Here is a 15,296-nt window from a genome sequence, read left to right as displayed (position 1 = left end):
GCGATCCATGGAGCCACTGCTGTCCCGGGGCTAATAAAAATACTGAGTGAACATCGTTAAACTGTAGTCAGTGGGTTCATGAAACAGGCTGCAATAGCAGGGTTCCTCCACTAGATGGTAGAAGAGCTCTATTCTTGTTAGGTTTATACTTGCAGCTCTCTCTCTTTCTTTCTCTCAAGTGCATTCCTGTTGCCAAAGTGAATGGATGAAAAAGATAATCAATGAAAAACAAATAGATTTCAGGGAAAACAAAACAAAGAAATACAACATAGAAACAAAAGAATTTAAGTACGCAGTAAGTCATCTGTCCTACAGATAATAAATACACACAAACAATGCATACTATATGAACATATATATTGCATAATATTAAACCACATAGAAATAGTTTTTAATAATTCTATAATATAAAGTTGTACATTGTTCCTGGTATTGTGGCAGCAGTAGACACATTTAGCTGCTAAGTGCTGTGATCTCCCCCCTACAGAGAAGGAAGTTTATTTTCATTTGGTAGGTCTTGAAGCCTGGAATAACTTTTCCAAAGCTGTGGAAATATTTAGTCCTCATTATCTTTGTATTTGGGACATGTACAGAGGAAATGCATTTCAGTCCTTGTGGCAATAGGTACAGACAGAGAGGAGGCTCTGAGTCTGGTCCGCTGACTGTGTTGTTCAGTTCATTGATCTTCACAGCCAGCCCATCTAGAGGCTGGACCTCTGGGGTGTGTTGATTGCTGAGGAGAGCTTTGTATGTTCTGCCTCATTTAGATGGAACCAAAATTGAATTGCTCTTTTTTGGATTTGAATGCTCAGGGGATACAGACCAAGTTCAGCCCTGCATGCATTGCTTGGGGATTTCGCTGCACCAGTTCAAATTTTTCAGCAGGCGTTTTATCCCAATTTTTAATTTGTGATTTTCAAATAGAGCCTCATATTTCACTTGCATAGAACATAACTGGTGTGATGAGTGACTTGTATGAAAGGATGATCTTGTCTAGTGCCTATTGGAGCACTTGTACAGAAAAGTTGACTGCTCTTTCTTTAATGTCACTTTGTTAGTATTTTGCTTTCTTACATTGTTGCATGTTGTTTGTAACCTGTATGTTTGTCATGATGCTGCTTTCTTGACCAGGTCTCCCTCAAAAAAGACATTCTTCATCTCACTGGGAATCAATTCACAGTGACTGATGGATCAGTACCTATGAACCTATATGAAGATGCAAACATTAATATTCACACTTTAAGATGTGTGTGTGTGTGTGTGTGTGTGTGTGTGTGTGTGATCCTGTCCAGAGTGAACTACTGTTTCAGCAGCTGTCTTTGGTCACAGTGTGAGTGTTTCTCTCTCCTCTATCTAACATAGAGACACTGAGGAACCAGACCCAGACCAGAACCTAAACCCAGGGTAGAGTGGTTCAGTGAATGTGGAGTGGAAGGTGTGGAGGTGGATCAATGTGTCAGAGGAAACTGTGTAGAAGGACAGAGAGCCAGCAGGCCAGTCCAGATACACTGCTACTCTGTTAGAGTGAGAGGACGAGAGGGAACGTAAGACTGTTGGTCTGTTATTGTGCCGGACAGAGTATCTGTTATCATAGCAGGACAGACTCCAGGACGTTTTATTCCCCCCAAGCATGCATTCTTCACCCTCTCCGCTACTGCTGATTCCTCTGTAAGACACTCCTATATAAACCACTCCTTTCCTCTTGACCTCCCAGTAACAGCGACCAGTCAGACCATTTCTACACAGCAACTGTGTCCAGCTGTTTTCGTAATCGCTCACTGCTGTCACCTTTCTGTTGTCTTCAGACAGGAGGAGCTCTCTGCATGCTGTGTTTGGGTCCAGTGTGAGTTCACAGGCATCTGATGGAGAACAAGACACAATACAGCAGCAGCTTATCATCTAATAAACCTGTTGTGGTTATTTGTTGATTTATTGATAGTTCATTTCTTAGCAGTTTCATGATGGCACATGATGTCAATCCATCATCCTGATTCACAGTAGGGTCTGAATGAAGGGATACCACATACTGTGGTGTAGATGGACTTTCCATCTCAATAGTTGAATGTGTGTTGCTTTGTTTTCATGAATCAAACTAAATACACACTTACACTTCCTCACACCTGGTTTCAACCACTGCACTCCACCATGTTCCACACTGGAGGAAAAAACAGGGAATAAGTCAGATCAGTAGATTCTCTCTGATGATGGAAACATGGACATTTAATAACCTTCAATATGAAGGATTTCCACTCATATCCATCATTAAACATGAAACAGTATTCCTCAGCTTGTCAGTGTGACAGAGAAAATGTGTGTGAGCTCTCAGCCTTCTAGCAGATGTTGCCTCTCCATACCTGAGAGAGTCCAGTCTCCAGTGTGGATCCTCCAGTCCAGCAGAGAGCAGCTTCACTCCTGAGGCACCTGGATGATTGTAGCTCAAGTCCAGCTCTCTCAGATGGGAGGGGTTGGAGCTCAGAGCTGAGGCCAGAGAAGCACAGCCTTCCTCTGTGAGCAGACAGCCTGATAGCCTGCACACACACACACACACACACACACACACACACACACACACACACACGGTTGCATTTTCTTGCAATGCTGTATAGTTTGTAGTGCTGGGCAAAAAAAATGATATCGATAATTATCTTGGTTAAATTTTCCTCGGTTTCAAAATAAACGCAGCTCGATGGCTTTCAATAATGACCAGCAGAGTTCCTCTCTTAAAGCATAATTGTGGTTATGTTCAACCTGGGCTTTAACAGTTAAGGGTCTGGTTTGTATTTTCGTTTCAGTTCTGGACTCAATTTGTGACAGAATGTGACAAGTCCTTTACTTTAGGTTTCAACAACAGAGGCAGTAAGGAGAGGAAATAATGAAATATTCTCACAGAGGATAGAAACTAGTGATAAATGTTGGTATTTCAGCTGCTTTCAAAACTCACATCAGCAGGAAAATCCTACAGAGGTCAGGTATTTTCACTGACATTAATGCATGTAAAGCAGAATTTAAATGGTGGTCTGTCGAACAGTATCAGTAATACTGACCTGAGAGTGTCCAGTCTACAGTGTGGACTCTCCAGTCCAACAGAGAGCAGCTTCACTCCTGAATCCTGCAGGTCGTTGTTACTCAGGTCCAGCTCTCTCAGACTGGAGGACTGGGAGCTGAGAACTGAGGCCAGAGCTTCACAGCTTCTCTCTGACAGTTTACAGCCACTCAACCTCAATAGACATGAAAAGATAAGGAAATGTTATTCTCTTAGAATTTCAGTCAACCAACTCACATAAACAGATTATGGAGAATGAATGCAAATATAGATACAGAGTTCAGTATGGTGTTTAGGCTCTGATGCTGTCACTCCCTGCAGCAGACACCTAGCTAGCTAAAGAGAGCAGGGAGTGACAATAGTGACAATTCACCCCCAGGAAAAACCTTGAATCAGAGCCTACAGGTGGATGCTGGGTGGAGGTGGGGATGATGAAACGATGTATAGTGAGCAGCAGCAACACCTGAGCAGCGGTGAACAGCAGTCTGAGCAGCGTAGCAGCAGCATGGCAATGTGAAGAGAGTGAGCAGGTGCAGGAAGCTTCAATAGACCGCCTTATTGAGAGGGGGGCGCTTGATAAGAGTTGCATGAGTAGTGTGTGTATCACATGTCTGCAGTGTGACTCCAGTATGGTGGCCATTTTAGGACATCCTCAGCCGCCTTTGTCATTCGTAGATTTACTTTGTCAGATTTAGGTGAACTTGCATCAGTCTTAGCTGTCTTTAGTAGATGTCTGTCTTTAGATGTAGTTGTATCAGGTTTAGCTGTCTGTTGTCAGGTTTAGATGGAGTTGTATCAGGTTTAGCTGTCTTTTGTCAGAATCAGATGGAGTTTTATCAGGTTTAGCTGTCTTTTGTCAGACTTAGATGGAGTTGTATCAGCTTTTCAGCAAAGAGCAAGTTTTCCATCTCGCCGCACAGGGAAGAGGCATAGAAGAAGAGTGGCAGCCATTTCTAAGGTATCCATATGAAAACAACTAGGACAAGCCACACAAAGGTGAGATTTTATACTTTATTGCAAATACTTTCACACAATATGATTTACTCGTGTAACAGAAAATGGTTCAATAACCCCACAAAGCTTGTCAGAATGGCAAAATTTGGACTGTAAACCTTGCCTGCTCGTAGTCAAAGTTCCTTTTTTTAATGTAAGCACTCGGGACTGGAACTGGCAAAATCACCTTTAGTCTTGAGTCTAGACTGAGGGAAAGTCAGAAAGACCCAAACATCTCAGCTTGCTCTCAACTCATCGGGAACTAAGAGGTCCACAGTGTAATTCAGGGCCAAAACTACTTTAATTTTCATATTAATTCTATATCCAACTGGTGACCAGTGGAGAGAAATTGGGGATATGATGATGTTACCTTACCACTAGTTAAAATCCTAGTTGCTCTATTCTGAACAAGCTGGAGATGTGACAGTGAATTATGAGACAGGAATAGAGAGAGGTGCAGGAATCTAAATAAGATATCAAAGCATGAGGTTTGAGGTCAGTTGCTGTGTATATGAAGTTTGATCAGAATAAAAGTCTGAAATCCTGATGTAAAACTTGCAGGTTCGACCTTTACAGAGTCAGGAATACTGACCTGAGAGACACTGAGAGCACAGACCTCAGTTTGGAGAAATGTGTCAAATCAACTGAGAAAAACTGTAAACTGATCTTACCTGAGAGTGTCCAGTCTACAGTGTGGACTCTCCAGTCCAGCAGACAGCAGCTTCACTCCTGAATCCTGCAGGTCGTTGTTACTCAGATCCAGCTCTCTCAGATGGGAGGGGTTGGACTTCAGAGCTGAGGCCAGAGAAGCACAGCAGCTCTCTGACAAGCTGCAGCCACTCAATCTGAATAAAGAATAAAGCATGTAGCTATCAAATAAAATATGCCTGAATGCTTGCAACAATCCATTGTTTCATAATCCAATTATATCTGTTAAGGATCTAAATGTGTAGCTCAACATTGCTATGCCCTAGACAATGGACTTCACCATTTTGTTAGTGTGGATCAGCATAATATCGGCCTTATAGAGTCATTCCATCTGAAATCAGACAGGCTGTCACACCTACGTCTGTCTCACAATTTGTCCATTTTCCTTGAACTCATTCTTTAACCAACCATATGGATAAATCTGGAGTTTGGGCCTGAATGCCAAGTAGTTTCAAATAAATAAAGGTTTAGTTAAGGTCCAGAATGGACACTTTTTATTGGGACAATATTTTCAGATGGCAGTTTCTCTGGACATAATTGTGATAAAAAGCAGAATTGGTGTTGGATTGCTGGAGTAGCCACCAAGAACTTTTGCAGAACTAAAAAATCAAGCTGTTTTTTATTTATTGAAACCAATAAATATGTTTTCTGGTATAGCTTCATTGGTGGAAAATCACATGTGTGCATATTTGTTCAGCCTCAGAACCTTTACGTTTTACAGATATTTGTATGCATGTAATGTGTAGAAATTTGCATTATCCTTATGAAACTCCCCCATGATGAAGTTACCATTTCAGTTATAAGCTCTGGTTTCATGTATATTTTAAGGCAGCAGGAGTCATCATCAGTAGGAGCCACAGTAGCTGTTTTAGGGCACAGGACGTTGCCCACGAGCCTGAAAATGTTGCTCTACGTCTCACTGATATTCAACAGGGAGGAAATAACTTCTGGAACCCACATGAAACTAAGGTCCAGTGCCGGTCCAACTAAACTAGACTAAATACCTAAACAGGTTTCATACTGTCACCAAATTGTACAGTAATGTGGGAATAAGAAGAACACACATCGGATCATAAATTAGACCTACTCATGTGAATCACTGGGCTATTATGGCTCACTATGTGTATGCCTACTGGTGCGTAAAGATACAATGGCTGTCAAAGCTAATCTGGAAAATTTTCATTGATTTTTCATTTTAATTTCAATGATAACACAATTTCTATTTAAATCAGGCCAAATGTATAAAGACATCACTATGTACTGACTACAGCTTGGTTTGTGAAGGTATAGGTGCAGAATCAAATTCATTTCTAAAATGAGCGGTGTCTGTGAAAACTCCCAAATCCTGTCTGATTTCAGACAGAACAACTCTATACAGATGTGCTCAAATTAAGTGTCACCACAATATTCATATAATATTGATGTCAGCACAGAAATAAAATATGCTGTCTGACCTGAGATTCTCCAGTCTACAGTGTGGACTCTCCAGTCCAGCAGACAGCAGCTTCACTCCTGAATCCTGCAGCTTGTTGTTACTCAGGTACAGCTCTCTCAGATGGGAGGGGTTGGACTTCAGAGCTGAGGTCAGGACATCACAGTGAGTCTCTGAGAGATCACAGCCAGAAAGTCTGTGATCACAGATTTAATGTAAGATTAGTTATTATGAAGGCAGAGCTGAGACTAAGCATACCAATCAAAACTACACAGCATACTACTACTACTATTACTACTACTACTACTACTAATAATAATAATAGTAATGATAATAATGTCAGTAATCATATTATAGAATTTGAAAAGTTTCAAAAAGTGCTGAACGTGTAATATAAGCAGAAACCAAGCAGAAAAGAATGCATACATGCAATTACATGACAGCAATTCTGTAAAAGGTGTTTTAAAAAAAATGATTTAAAAAATGATAGAGATTTTAGCCTAAGCTTCACAGGCAGGTCATTTCAAATTCTGGTAAAACAACACAGGATTAACATGACACTCCTGTAGATTAAAACAACAACAGCCATATCATGGAATACTAACTGTAATGTAGACACTATCTATTGGAAAATACTGCTGCCTGTTGTGATAAAATGTCAGTTTTCAAAACTTTTTATGCACAGCCTCTTAACTCCTGAAGCTCCTTGGCTGGTTTGTATTAAGCCACCTTCATCCCAAGGAAGATAACTACAAAAACAACACTTAACTGTAAAGTCATAGCAATCATTACAGCTAAACAGAATAACTGTGTTCATTAACTAACATGAAAGCTATAAACAGCAACAACAATTTTGCAACAACAATTCAAGAATATTTTTAGCTAATCACAACTGAGTTGTAATCTTTGGAATAAAGAGGTGTAACACTAGTGTTGGAGTCGTTACTGAAAAAAAGTAATGAATTACACATTACTCATTACTTTTCTTAAAAGTAATGAATTACTTGACTTATTATTCCCTGATAAAAGTAATTAGTTACCCTACTCATTACATTGTTTTTGCGTTACACCCTAAAACGATTGTGCTAGGCTTACTTGCATTCATTCAGCTAATAAATATTGTCAACCTAAGCCACATTACCAGCAGTAGTATCTAAATAATGACAGACACACATTTTTTTACTTTTTAAGGTTTTTAGCCTACAGCATTAAATTCAGACTTTGCGGGATGTATTTCCCACTTTGTTGGCTCGTTCATGTGCGCTCTACTGTAATTTCCGACATGACTGGAAGGCAGGATAAGACGAGGGGAATCGTTCATAGATATTACACCAATAAAGAGGTTAAAGAGGCTAAAGAATGAAACACAAGTAACGACCGATCTGTTAGACCGGTAACTGTAATGTGATTACTAAAACTGTTGGCTGGTGTAATCACAGAATGTGATATATTTCCTCCCTTTATTATGAATTTTTTCTTATTACTATAATTACCGAAACTGTAACAGTAATGCCTTACTTTAAACCGTTACAGGAAAAAGTCATATGATTACAGTAACACATCACTTTGTAATGTGTTACACCCAACACTGTGTACCACTGCTATGTATAGCAACACTTTTATAGTGTGTATGTTTGAGGAACTATATCTTTATTGTAATTCTTATGGCGTCAGGTGTGAAGGTCGCTCTACACTGTAGATAATGTTAATATTAAAATCAGGACTAACCGAGCCTCTCTGCAGTTCCTCACAGCTGGGATCAGTCTCCTTCGTCCCTCCTGTGATGTGTTGTACGCCTTCAGGTCAAACACATCCAGAACCTCCTCTGACATCTGCAGCATGTAGGCCAGAGCTGAGCTGTGGACTGTAGAGAGTTTCTTCTTTGATCTGTTCTTTGAATTAAGGAACTTTTGGATCTCCTGATGCACTGAGTGGTCGTTCATCTCCATCAAACAGTGGAAGATGTTGATGCTTCTGTCAGGACATGTATTGAAGGTGGTCATCTTCTTCAGGTTGCTGATGGCTCTCTGGATCCTGTCTGGACTGCTTTCTGTCTCCAGTGAGAGACCATGAAGGAAGCGGACAAAGAGGTCCAGGTGGCCATTTTTACTCTTCAGGGCTTTGGACATGGCTTTCTTCAGGAAGACACCCAGTGATTGGTCACTTCTGTCATATTTACACCAGTCTTTTCCCAGGAATGTGTCCAGTACCTTCTTATCCCTGTTTGTGTAACAGTGGAACATGTAGACTGCAGCGAGAAACTCCTGAATGCTCAGATGAACAAAGCAGTAGACCGTCTTCTTGAAGAGCACACACTCTCTTTTGAAGATCTCTGTGCACACTCCTGAGAACACCAAGGCCTCTCTGACATCAAGACCACACTCCTCCAGGTCTTCTTGGTAGAACATGAGGTTGCCTGTCTCCAGATGTTCAAACGCCAGCCTCCCCAGCTTCAGAAGGACTTCCCTATCAGTCTCCGTCAGCTGCTGTTGACACATCTCATATCTCACGTCATACTTCTGCTTCTTCCTCTTTGTCTGAACCAGCAGGAAGTATAAGTACATCTCAGTCAGGGTCTTGGGCAGCTCTCCTCTCTGGTCTGTAGTCAACATGTGCTCCAGAACTGTAGCAGTGATCCAACAGAAGACTGGGATGTGGCACATGATGTGGAGGCTCCTGGATGCCTTGATTTGTGAGATGATTCTGCTGGACAGCTCCTCATCAGTGGTTCTCCTCCTGAAGTACTCCTCCTTCTGGGGTTCAGTGAACCCTCGTACTTCTGTTACCCTGTCAACACACGCAGGAGGGATCTGATTGGCTGCTGCAGGTCGGGAAGTAATCCAGAGCAGAGCCATGGGAAGCAGATTTCCCTTGATGAGGTTTGTCAACAGCACATCTACTGATGATATCTGTGTGACATCAGACACAACCTCATTGTTGTGGAAATCCAATAAAAGTCTGCTTTCATCCAGGCCGTCAAAGATGAACACAACTTTACAGACAGTGAGCTTCTCTGCTGTGACCATCTGTAATGTTGGATGGAAAACATGGAGCAGCATGAGAAGACTGTACTGCTCATCTTTGATCAAGTTCAGCTCCCGGAACGAAAGCAGAATCACAAGACTGACATCTTGATTTTCCAAGTCCTCTGCCCAGTCCAGAGTGAACTTCTGCACTGAGAAGGTTTTTCCAATGCCAGCAACGCCCTTCGTCAGAACTACTCTGATGTGTGTCTTTTGGTCAGATAAGGGTTTAAAGATGTTGTGGCACTTGATTGGAGTGTCATGGAGGGTCTCCATCTTGGAGGCTGTCTCAAGCTGCCACACCTCATGTTGGGTATTAACCCCTTCACTCTGTCCCTCTGTGATGTAGAGTTCAGTGTAGATCCTATTGAGGGGGGTTCCAGTTCCTGCTTCAGCAGTTCCTTCTATCACAATTTCACATCTGTTTCTCAGACTGATCTTATGCTCGTCTAAAACCTCCTGCAAACCGCCGTCTGCTGGAAGAGAAGAAAGAATAAGTAAGTGTTTAACAAATATAATAATATACAGGAAAAATATTTCCTGTTTTTAGAAAAGGTGACAACAGTAGAAAGACCCCCAGTCTTACATTGTGCAATGCTGGTTTGACTGGGTGTCTGCAGTCCAGGTCTTGTTCTGGATCTTTTTCCACACTGGGGACAGGTGGAGGCTTCTGATGAACCAGACTGGTCCCAGTATGAGGTGATGCACTGTCTGCAGCACCAGTGTCCACAGCTGGTAGAGACTGGATCCCTCAGGACCTCCTGACACAAGGCACACCAGGACAGCTGCTGCTTCAGAACACCAAGACTCCTCTTCCTCTCTCTGTGGAGATGAAGGCAATTTATTATGAAAACATGAAGATTTAACTAAAAAATAAATGAAACAAAACTTTTAACTATCTTGTTGAAATTGTAAACTAAATATCAAGATTTTGCCCATACTATCTACATAGATGTTCAGATAGCATCATGCTGCCACAACATGTAACCGTGTTATTTTCACATTTTCATCTGTCACCATAGTTGTAGTTTAATCAGTCAACACTGCACACCCATCCAGTCACCCATCATGGATAAATGTCACTGTGGAGATCTTGGATGAATGCAACATTGTAGCAGTTTTTCTGGTTGGCTCCATATGTAATTGTCATTAATGAATGCTCGGCTCAATACAAACAACATGCTGTCCTATTATATCAAATTTAATTAAACTTGTTATAGAGCACAGACATTGCCTGTCAGTCATTGGTAAATAAATAAGTTCCATTCTTGATAACCTCTGACTACAGATAGTGTTAGCAGGGCACAGAGATTGATCACAGCAGTTGGGTGTCTGACAATAAAAAAAAGATACGATGGTAGAGTTCCACTACATTACATCTACATTATCAATCAGTGTCTATATTTACATGTCTAAACCTATCAACTTTAATGAAACTTGTTAAAGAGCACAGACATTGCCTGGCAGTCATTGGTAAATAAATAAGTTCCATTCTTGATAACCTTTGACTAGGGCTGGTACGGTACTGAAATTTTCTTACCGCAGTGAAAAAGTAGCGCCCCCTCCAGCGGTTTGGCGGTTTACCGCCAACCGCAGACACTGCAATATTTTATATTGTTTAGCAATATTTTATTTTGTATAATAAGTAGGCTATTGATATATTTATCAATATTATATTTTACAATTTTCCTGTGAAATGATAAATACTGAGAACAAGAGTTAGTAGAAGTAGTCTGAGGTACAGAGAGGAGCAGTGCTCATGAGACTAGAGCACCTTGTATAGCCCAGGACTCATAGTTATGAATAAGTAATGAGCAAGAAAATCATACTGTAGCCTATTTGTTACAGCCTCTCTGATGTAGGTCTATACTCTAAATAAAAGCTACAGGTATGTCCATTCCACGTCTGTCCCTAAAGAACCGCTTGCGCAGTTGTTCAAGAACAATATTGGACTTTTTACACCGGCTGGGGTTGAGATTTAAAATTTAAATTTCTCAAACACTGGAAAAAAAACACTGCGAGTACAGCAGGCTACAGCGCACTGATAGACGGATGTGAAAGTCTCTCCCTCTCCTCCTTTTTTCCATCCAGCAAGTCAGGGCCATCAAAGCGTGTAAAGTAATTTCACACATATGATTACTGACATACCTTTAGAACAACAGTGTGAGGCGCACAGAGACATGAAGCATGCGATAGCCTGTCTGTGGATGAACTGAACGCATTCGTTGCGCAGTAGTGTTGCGCTTCTATATTTCCATGGAATATCCAAACATGAATATCAACAGCTACTCGACATAAACAGACTTTTTTCAGACAAGCCATGCCAAAGAACCGCTTCAAAGAAATCCTGTGAGAGTGTTGACTGTCGGTCGGAGGAATAGAGGAGAGCGAGACAGGTGCTGCATAATCACGTTCCCAAAAGGATTTAATGGACAGAGCTCATTATGTGTATAAATATTTGACATTAAACAAACTAGTGCAGTGCCCGTTCAAAATAGGCGTAGGCTATCAGTCGCTTGCTTTGAGCCCCGCTGCTGAACAGAGCGCTGTTCGCTTGTTTATTCAAAGTTTATTAATTAATATGTGTAATTTGTTGGATTTTAGTGTCTACAAATCATTTCTTCACCAAAGTTGCACTAGAAAAAAATATATACGAGATAAAAATGTGAGAAAATATTGTTAATAAAGTTTACAACTTCTGTTATATTCAAGTATTCAAGTATTTTGCTGAAAAAACATATTTATGGTTTCTGGCTAACATAATCCAGATGAAGATCCATTTTGGTTGAACAGCTGTATTGCAGAGCAGTGAGCAGTTATTTTTCTCTTTCCAGTGTCTTTCCTTCATATCCTCACTACAAGCTTTGCTTCATGAATACAATCCTCTCATAGTGTGTAATGCAACAGTGAAGGGAAACAATTCTAAATGACAGAACAGAACATTTTTCCTTCATCATTATGAATCAAGTTTTATCAGGTAGGCTTACAGTATAACCAGTCCTCTTACTTTGTGTCTGAGGATCCAGGTTCATTACTGAAGTCTGGAGGTCTGCGTTTTGACCGGTCACTCTTCATAGACAGACAGCTGGGTACTGGAGACTCTGTTCTCTGCCTGTGGTACTGACCTCTGGAAACAGAAATGTTTTATACATATCATTAGTTCTAGTAAAGACAGACAACAATGCATGTGACAATGCATGTGACATTTAAGCACCTAATGATTTTTTTTTTTATTGATTAATCTAATTAATTCCTGTTCTATATCTTGGCCTCCATAAAACTTTTTTCTCTCCCTATGGCCGCTCCTGGGCTCTGTAGTTTTCAGTACAATAGTGTAGGTTATCAAATAACATTTCCTCATTACAGTATAACCAGTCCTTTTACTTTGTGTCTGAGGGTCCACGTCCATTACTGAAGTCTGGAGGTCTGTATTTAGACCGGTCACTCTTCATAGACAGACAGCTGGGTACTGGAGACTCTGTTCTCTGCCTGTGGTACTGACCTCTGGAAACAGAAATGTTTTACACATATCATTAGTTCTAGTAAAGACAGACAACAATGCATGTGACGTTTAGGGCTATTTTTTTATCGATTAATCTAACGATTATTTTGTTGATTAGTAGATTAATCTAACGAATAATTTATCCATTATTCTAAAGATAATTTTTTTATTACTCGATTATTATAACAATTAATTTACCCCAAATAAATATGGACGTATTTCCGTAATCAAATACGTCGAGGAGTCGCCCCAGCCCTAGTGACGTTGCATATTGTCACTTTTTCTGTCCATCTGGAGTTTTTGCTAAGGTGAACAGCTGGTTATGTTCATATCCTAATCGGCACTTTCACAATCTGCTTTGTGCCAGACTTTGGTTTGTACTGATCACCTCTGTCTCCAAGGTTCTGGCTGATGGTGTCGGGTCCAGCACTCTGTACGGACTCTGCAGAGTCAGTCAGTCTTTCATCGAGACCGCTAACAGTGACTCAAGCGACTCAAAAGAAAAAGACAGGTTTGAACTCTCAGTAGGTTTGGACATCTTGGTCCTTAAGGATGCCTTCAGCTGCAGCAGGTTCTGATGAGTATACAGTATATGTGGCAGCCTAATAAAATGTACCACTGTTCCATTGTATCAGTAAGTATGTTTACATCCACACCAATACTTCCATTACTGGGAGTAATCACCTTATATTATAAGTAATGTGATTCCTCTAATGACTTGGTTTACATGGATTCAGTGAATAATCTGCCTTGCTCTTCACTCCACTGCACTGCTCCTTGTTGTTTGCTTTGTAAATACAACATCCAGGTTACTGCATCTGGTGACCTTTGACCTGTTCAGTTTGAAAAAGCCAAAAGAAATCTAAGGTGTTTACATGCCTCAATAGATGGAAAGACTGAGCAGAAATCTAGCTGTGTTAACCAGGTTCTGCTTACTCTGATGATGAACTGAGTCTGATTAAGAGAATCAGATGAAGGCCTTAACATGACACTTTCAGTCTTAGTGTTGCCTTAATTGGGCTGAGATCCAATTATTAGTGCGCATGTAAACGTACTCTATGTAGGAGCAGTTCAGTGGGTTAATCAGTGATTCCAGTAGTGAGACGGTTTCAAGGAGGGACCACATGAAGAAATGAAGTAGAATTACAGTTAAAATGAAGTTGAACGAAACAAGTGAGTTTTATTTGATTAATTAAATGGCTGTAACAGCAGATGGGTTTTCTATGGAGCCTGGGAGTGGCCATCAGGAGAAAAATAATTTATGCTGTGGCCACGATTTACTGTAACATGCGCACAATATGCAATTTGAACCCTCGTTTTGTTGTATTCATACACACAACATACATTTCATTCTCTCCATTTGGTTAATATGAGCCTGGTTTTGGTTTATTCCTGAGCACCAGATACAATTTGTTCCCTCGATTTGTGCTGTTGACGTGCGCTCCACATGTAAAACCTGCGCACAAGTTGCCAAAACGTGCCGTTGAAATAGTGAAATGGTGCTCTGGATATATAAAAGGTGTGCAAGTCACAAGCTTCTAAAGAGTCAGAGCACATCATTTCATTTGAAATGTGGCGTTGCCCTGGCTGTGTTGACAGTGAATCAAAAGAAAAGGCAACATGTTTTCAGAGGTGGTTGAACTCAACGGCTCGGCTTGTTGGGATAATTGATGTGGCGTTTTAATTGTGGGAATATAATTATTTTGTGCACACAAATTCTGAATTAGTAGGAACTAAAAAAATAATTGAGGGAAGGAAATGTATTCCGCGTGCATGAATTTAGCCAAACCGAGGGCAGGTATTCACCAAATCCAGGGAGTGAAATGTATCTCATATGCGCACGTTGTTCTATATCTTGGCCTCCATAAAACTTTTTTCTCTGCCTATGGCCGCTCCTGGGCTCCGTAGTTTTCAGTACAATAGTGTAGGTTATCAAATAACATTTCCTCATTACAGTATAACCAGTCCTCTTACTTTGTGTCTGAGGGTCCACGTCCATTACTGAAGTCTGGAGGTCTGTATTTAGACCGGTCACTCTTCATAGACAGACAGCTGGGTACTGGAGACTCTGTTCTCTGCCTGTGGTACTGACCTCTGGAAACAGAAATGTTTTACACATATCATTAGTTCTAGTAAAGACAGACAACAATGCATGTGACGTTTAGGGCTGCACCTAACCATTATTTTTTTAACTATTAATCTAACGATTATTTTTTCGATTAGTAGATTAATGTAACGAATAATTTATCCATTATTCTAAAGATTATTTTTTTATTACTCGATTATTATAACAATTAATTTACCCCAAATAAATATCAAAAACTTGTCTCATTAATGTTTCAATATTTTATTCAATCATCTTCTCTTAAAAACAGTCCAACCATAAAATCTCTCCAAAATAAAATGAAAGAGAACTTGTTCAATTCAAGTAAAAGGAAATATAGTGCAATTAACCCCGGGACGCTCAGGCCTGATGTAGGCGGCGCAGCCTGTTTTTATATCAAGTCTGTGAGTCAGTGTCAGTGACTCCGCCTCTCTGGGCCAGTTTCGGTTTACAGCGGTGAAAATTACAAATGGACCCAATCATTGCGGGGG

At 40.5% G+C, this 15,296-nt stretch overlaps 1 protein-coding gene across 1 annotated transcript in view; it reads right to left on the bottom strand.

Moving 5' to 3' along the window:
- Positions 1–364: 364 nt before the first annotated feature.
- Positions 365–15,296, bottom strand: part of LOC139641204 (protein NLRC3-like) — a 77,817-nt gene continuing 62,885 nt past the window's right edge. Inside the window, exons 4-14 of the mRNA XM_071515490.1 lie at positions 14,676–14,795; positions 12,584–12,703; positions 12,207–12,326; positions 9,975–10,021; positions 9,786–9,866; positions 7,905–9,675; positions 4,708–4,881; positions 3,045–3,218; positions 2,355–2,528; positions 2,109–2,155; positions 365–1,859 (exon numbers count right to left, since the gene is read on the bottom strand). Of these exons, the coding sequence (XP_071371591.1) occupies positions 1,354–1,859; positions 2,109–2,155; positions 2,355–2,528; positions 3,045–3,218; positions 4,708–4,881; positions 7,905–9,675; positions 9,786–9,866; positions 9,975–10,021; positions 12,207–12,326; positions 12,584–12,703; positions 14,676–14,795 (3,334 nt within the window). The 3' untranslated portion in view covers positions 365–1,353. The remainder of the gene's footprint in view (positions 1,860–2,108; positions 2,156–2,354; positions 2,529–3,044; positions 3,219–4,707; positions 4,882–7,904; positions 9,676–9,785; positions 9,867–9,974; positions 10,022–12,206; positions 12,327–12,583; positions 12,704–14,675; positions 14,796–15,296) is intronic.

Source organism: Centroberyx affinis, unplaced genomic scaffold (genome assembly GCF_046629955.1).
Source record: "Centroberyx affinis isolate AG114_WGS23_722 - 3 ecotype Tasmania unplaced genomic scaffold, CSIRO-AGI_Caff_v1 ptg000355l_1, whole genome shotgun sequence".
NCBI lineage: Eukaryota > Metazoa > Chordata > Actinopteri > Beryciformes > Berycidae > Centroberyx > Centroberyx affinis.
The sequence above is the reverse complement of the archived record's forward strand: the minus strand, read 5'-3'. Positions and strand labels throughout refer to the sequence as shown.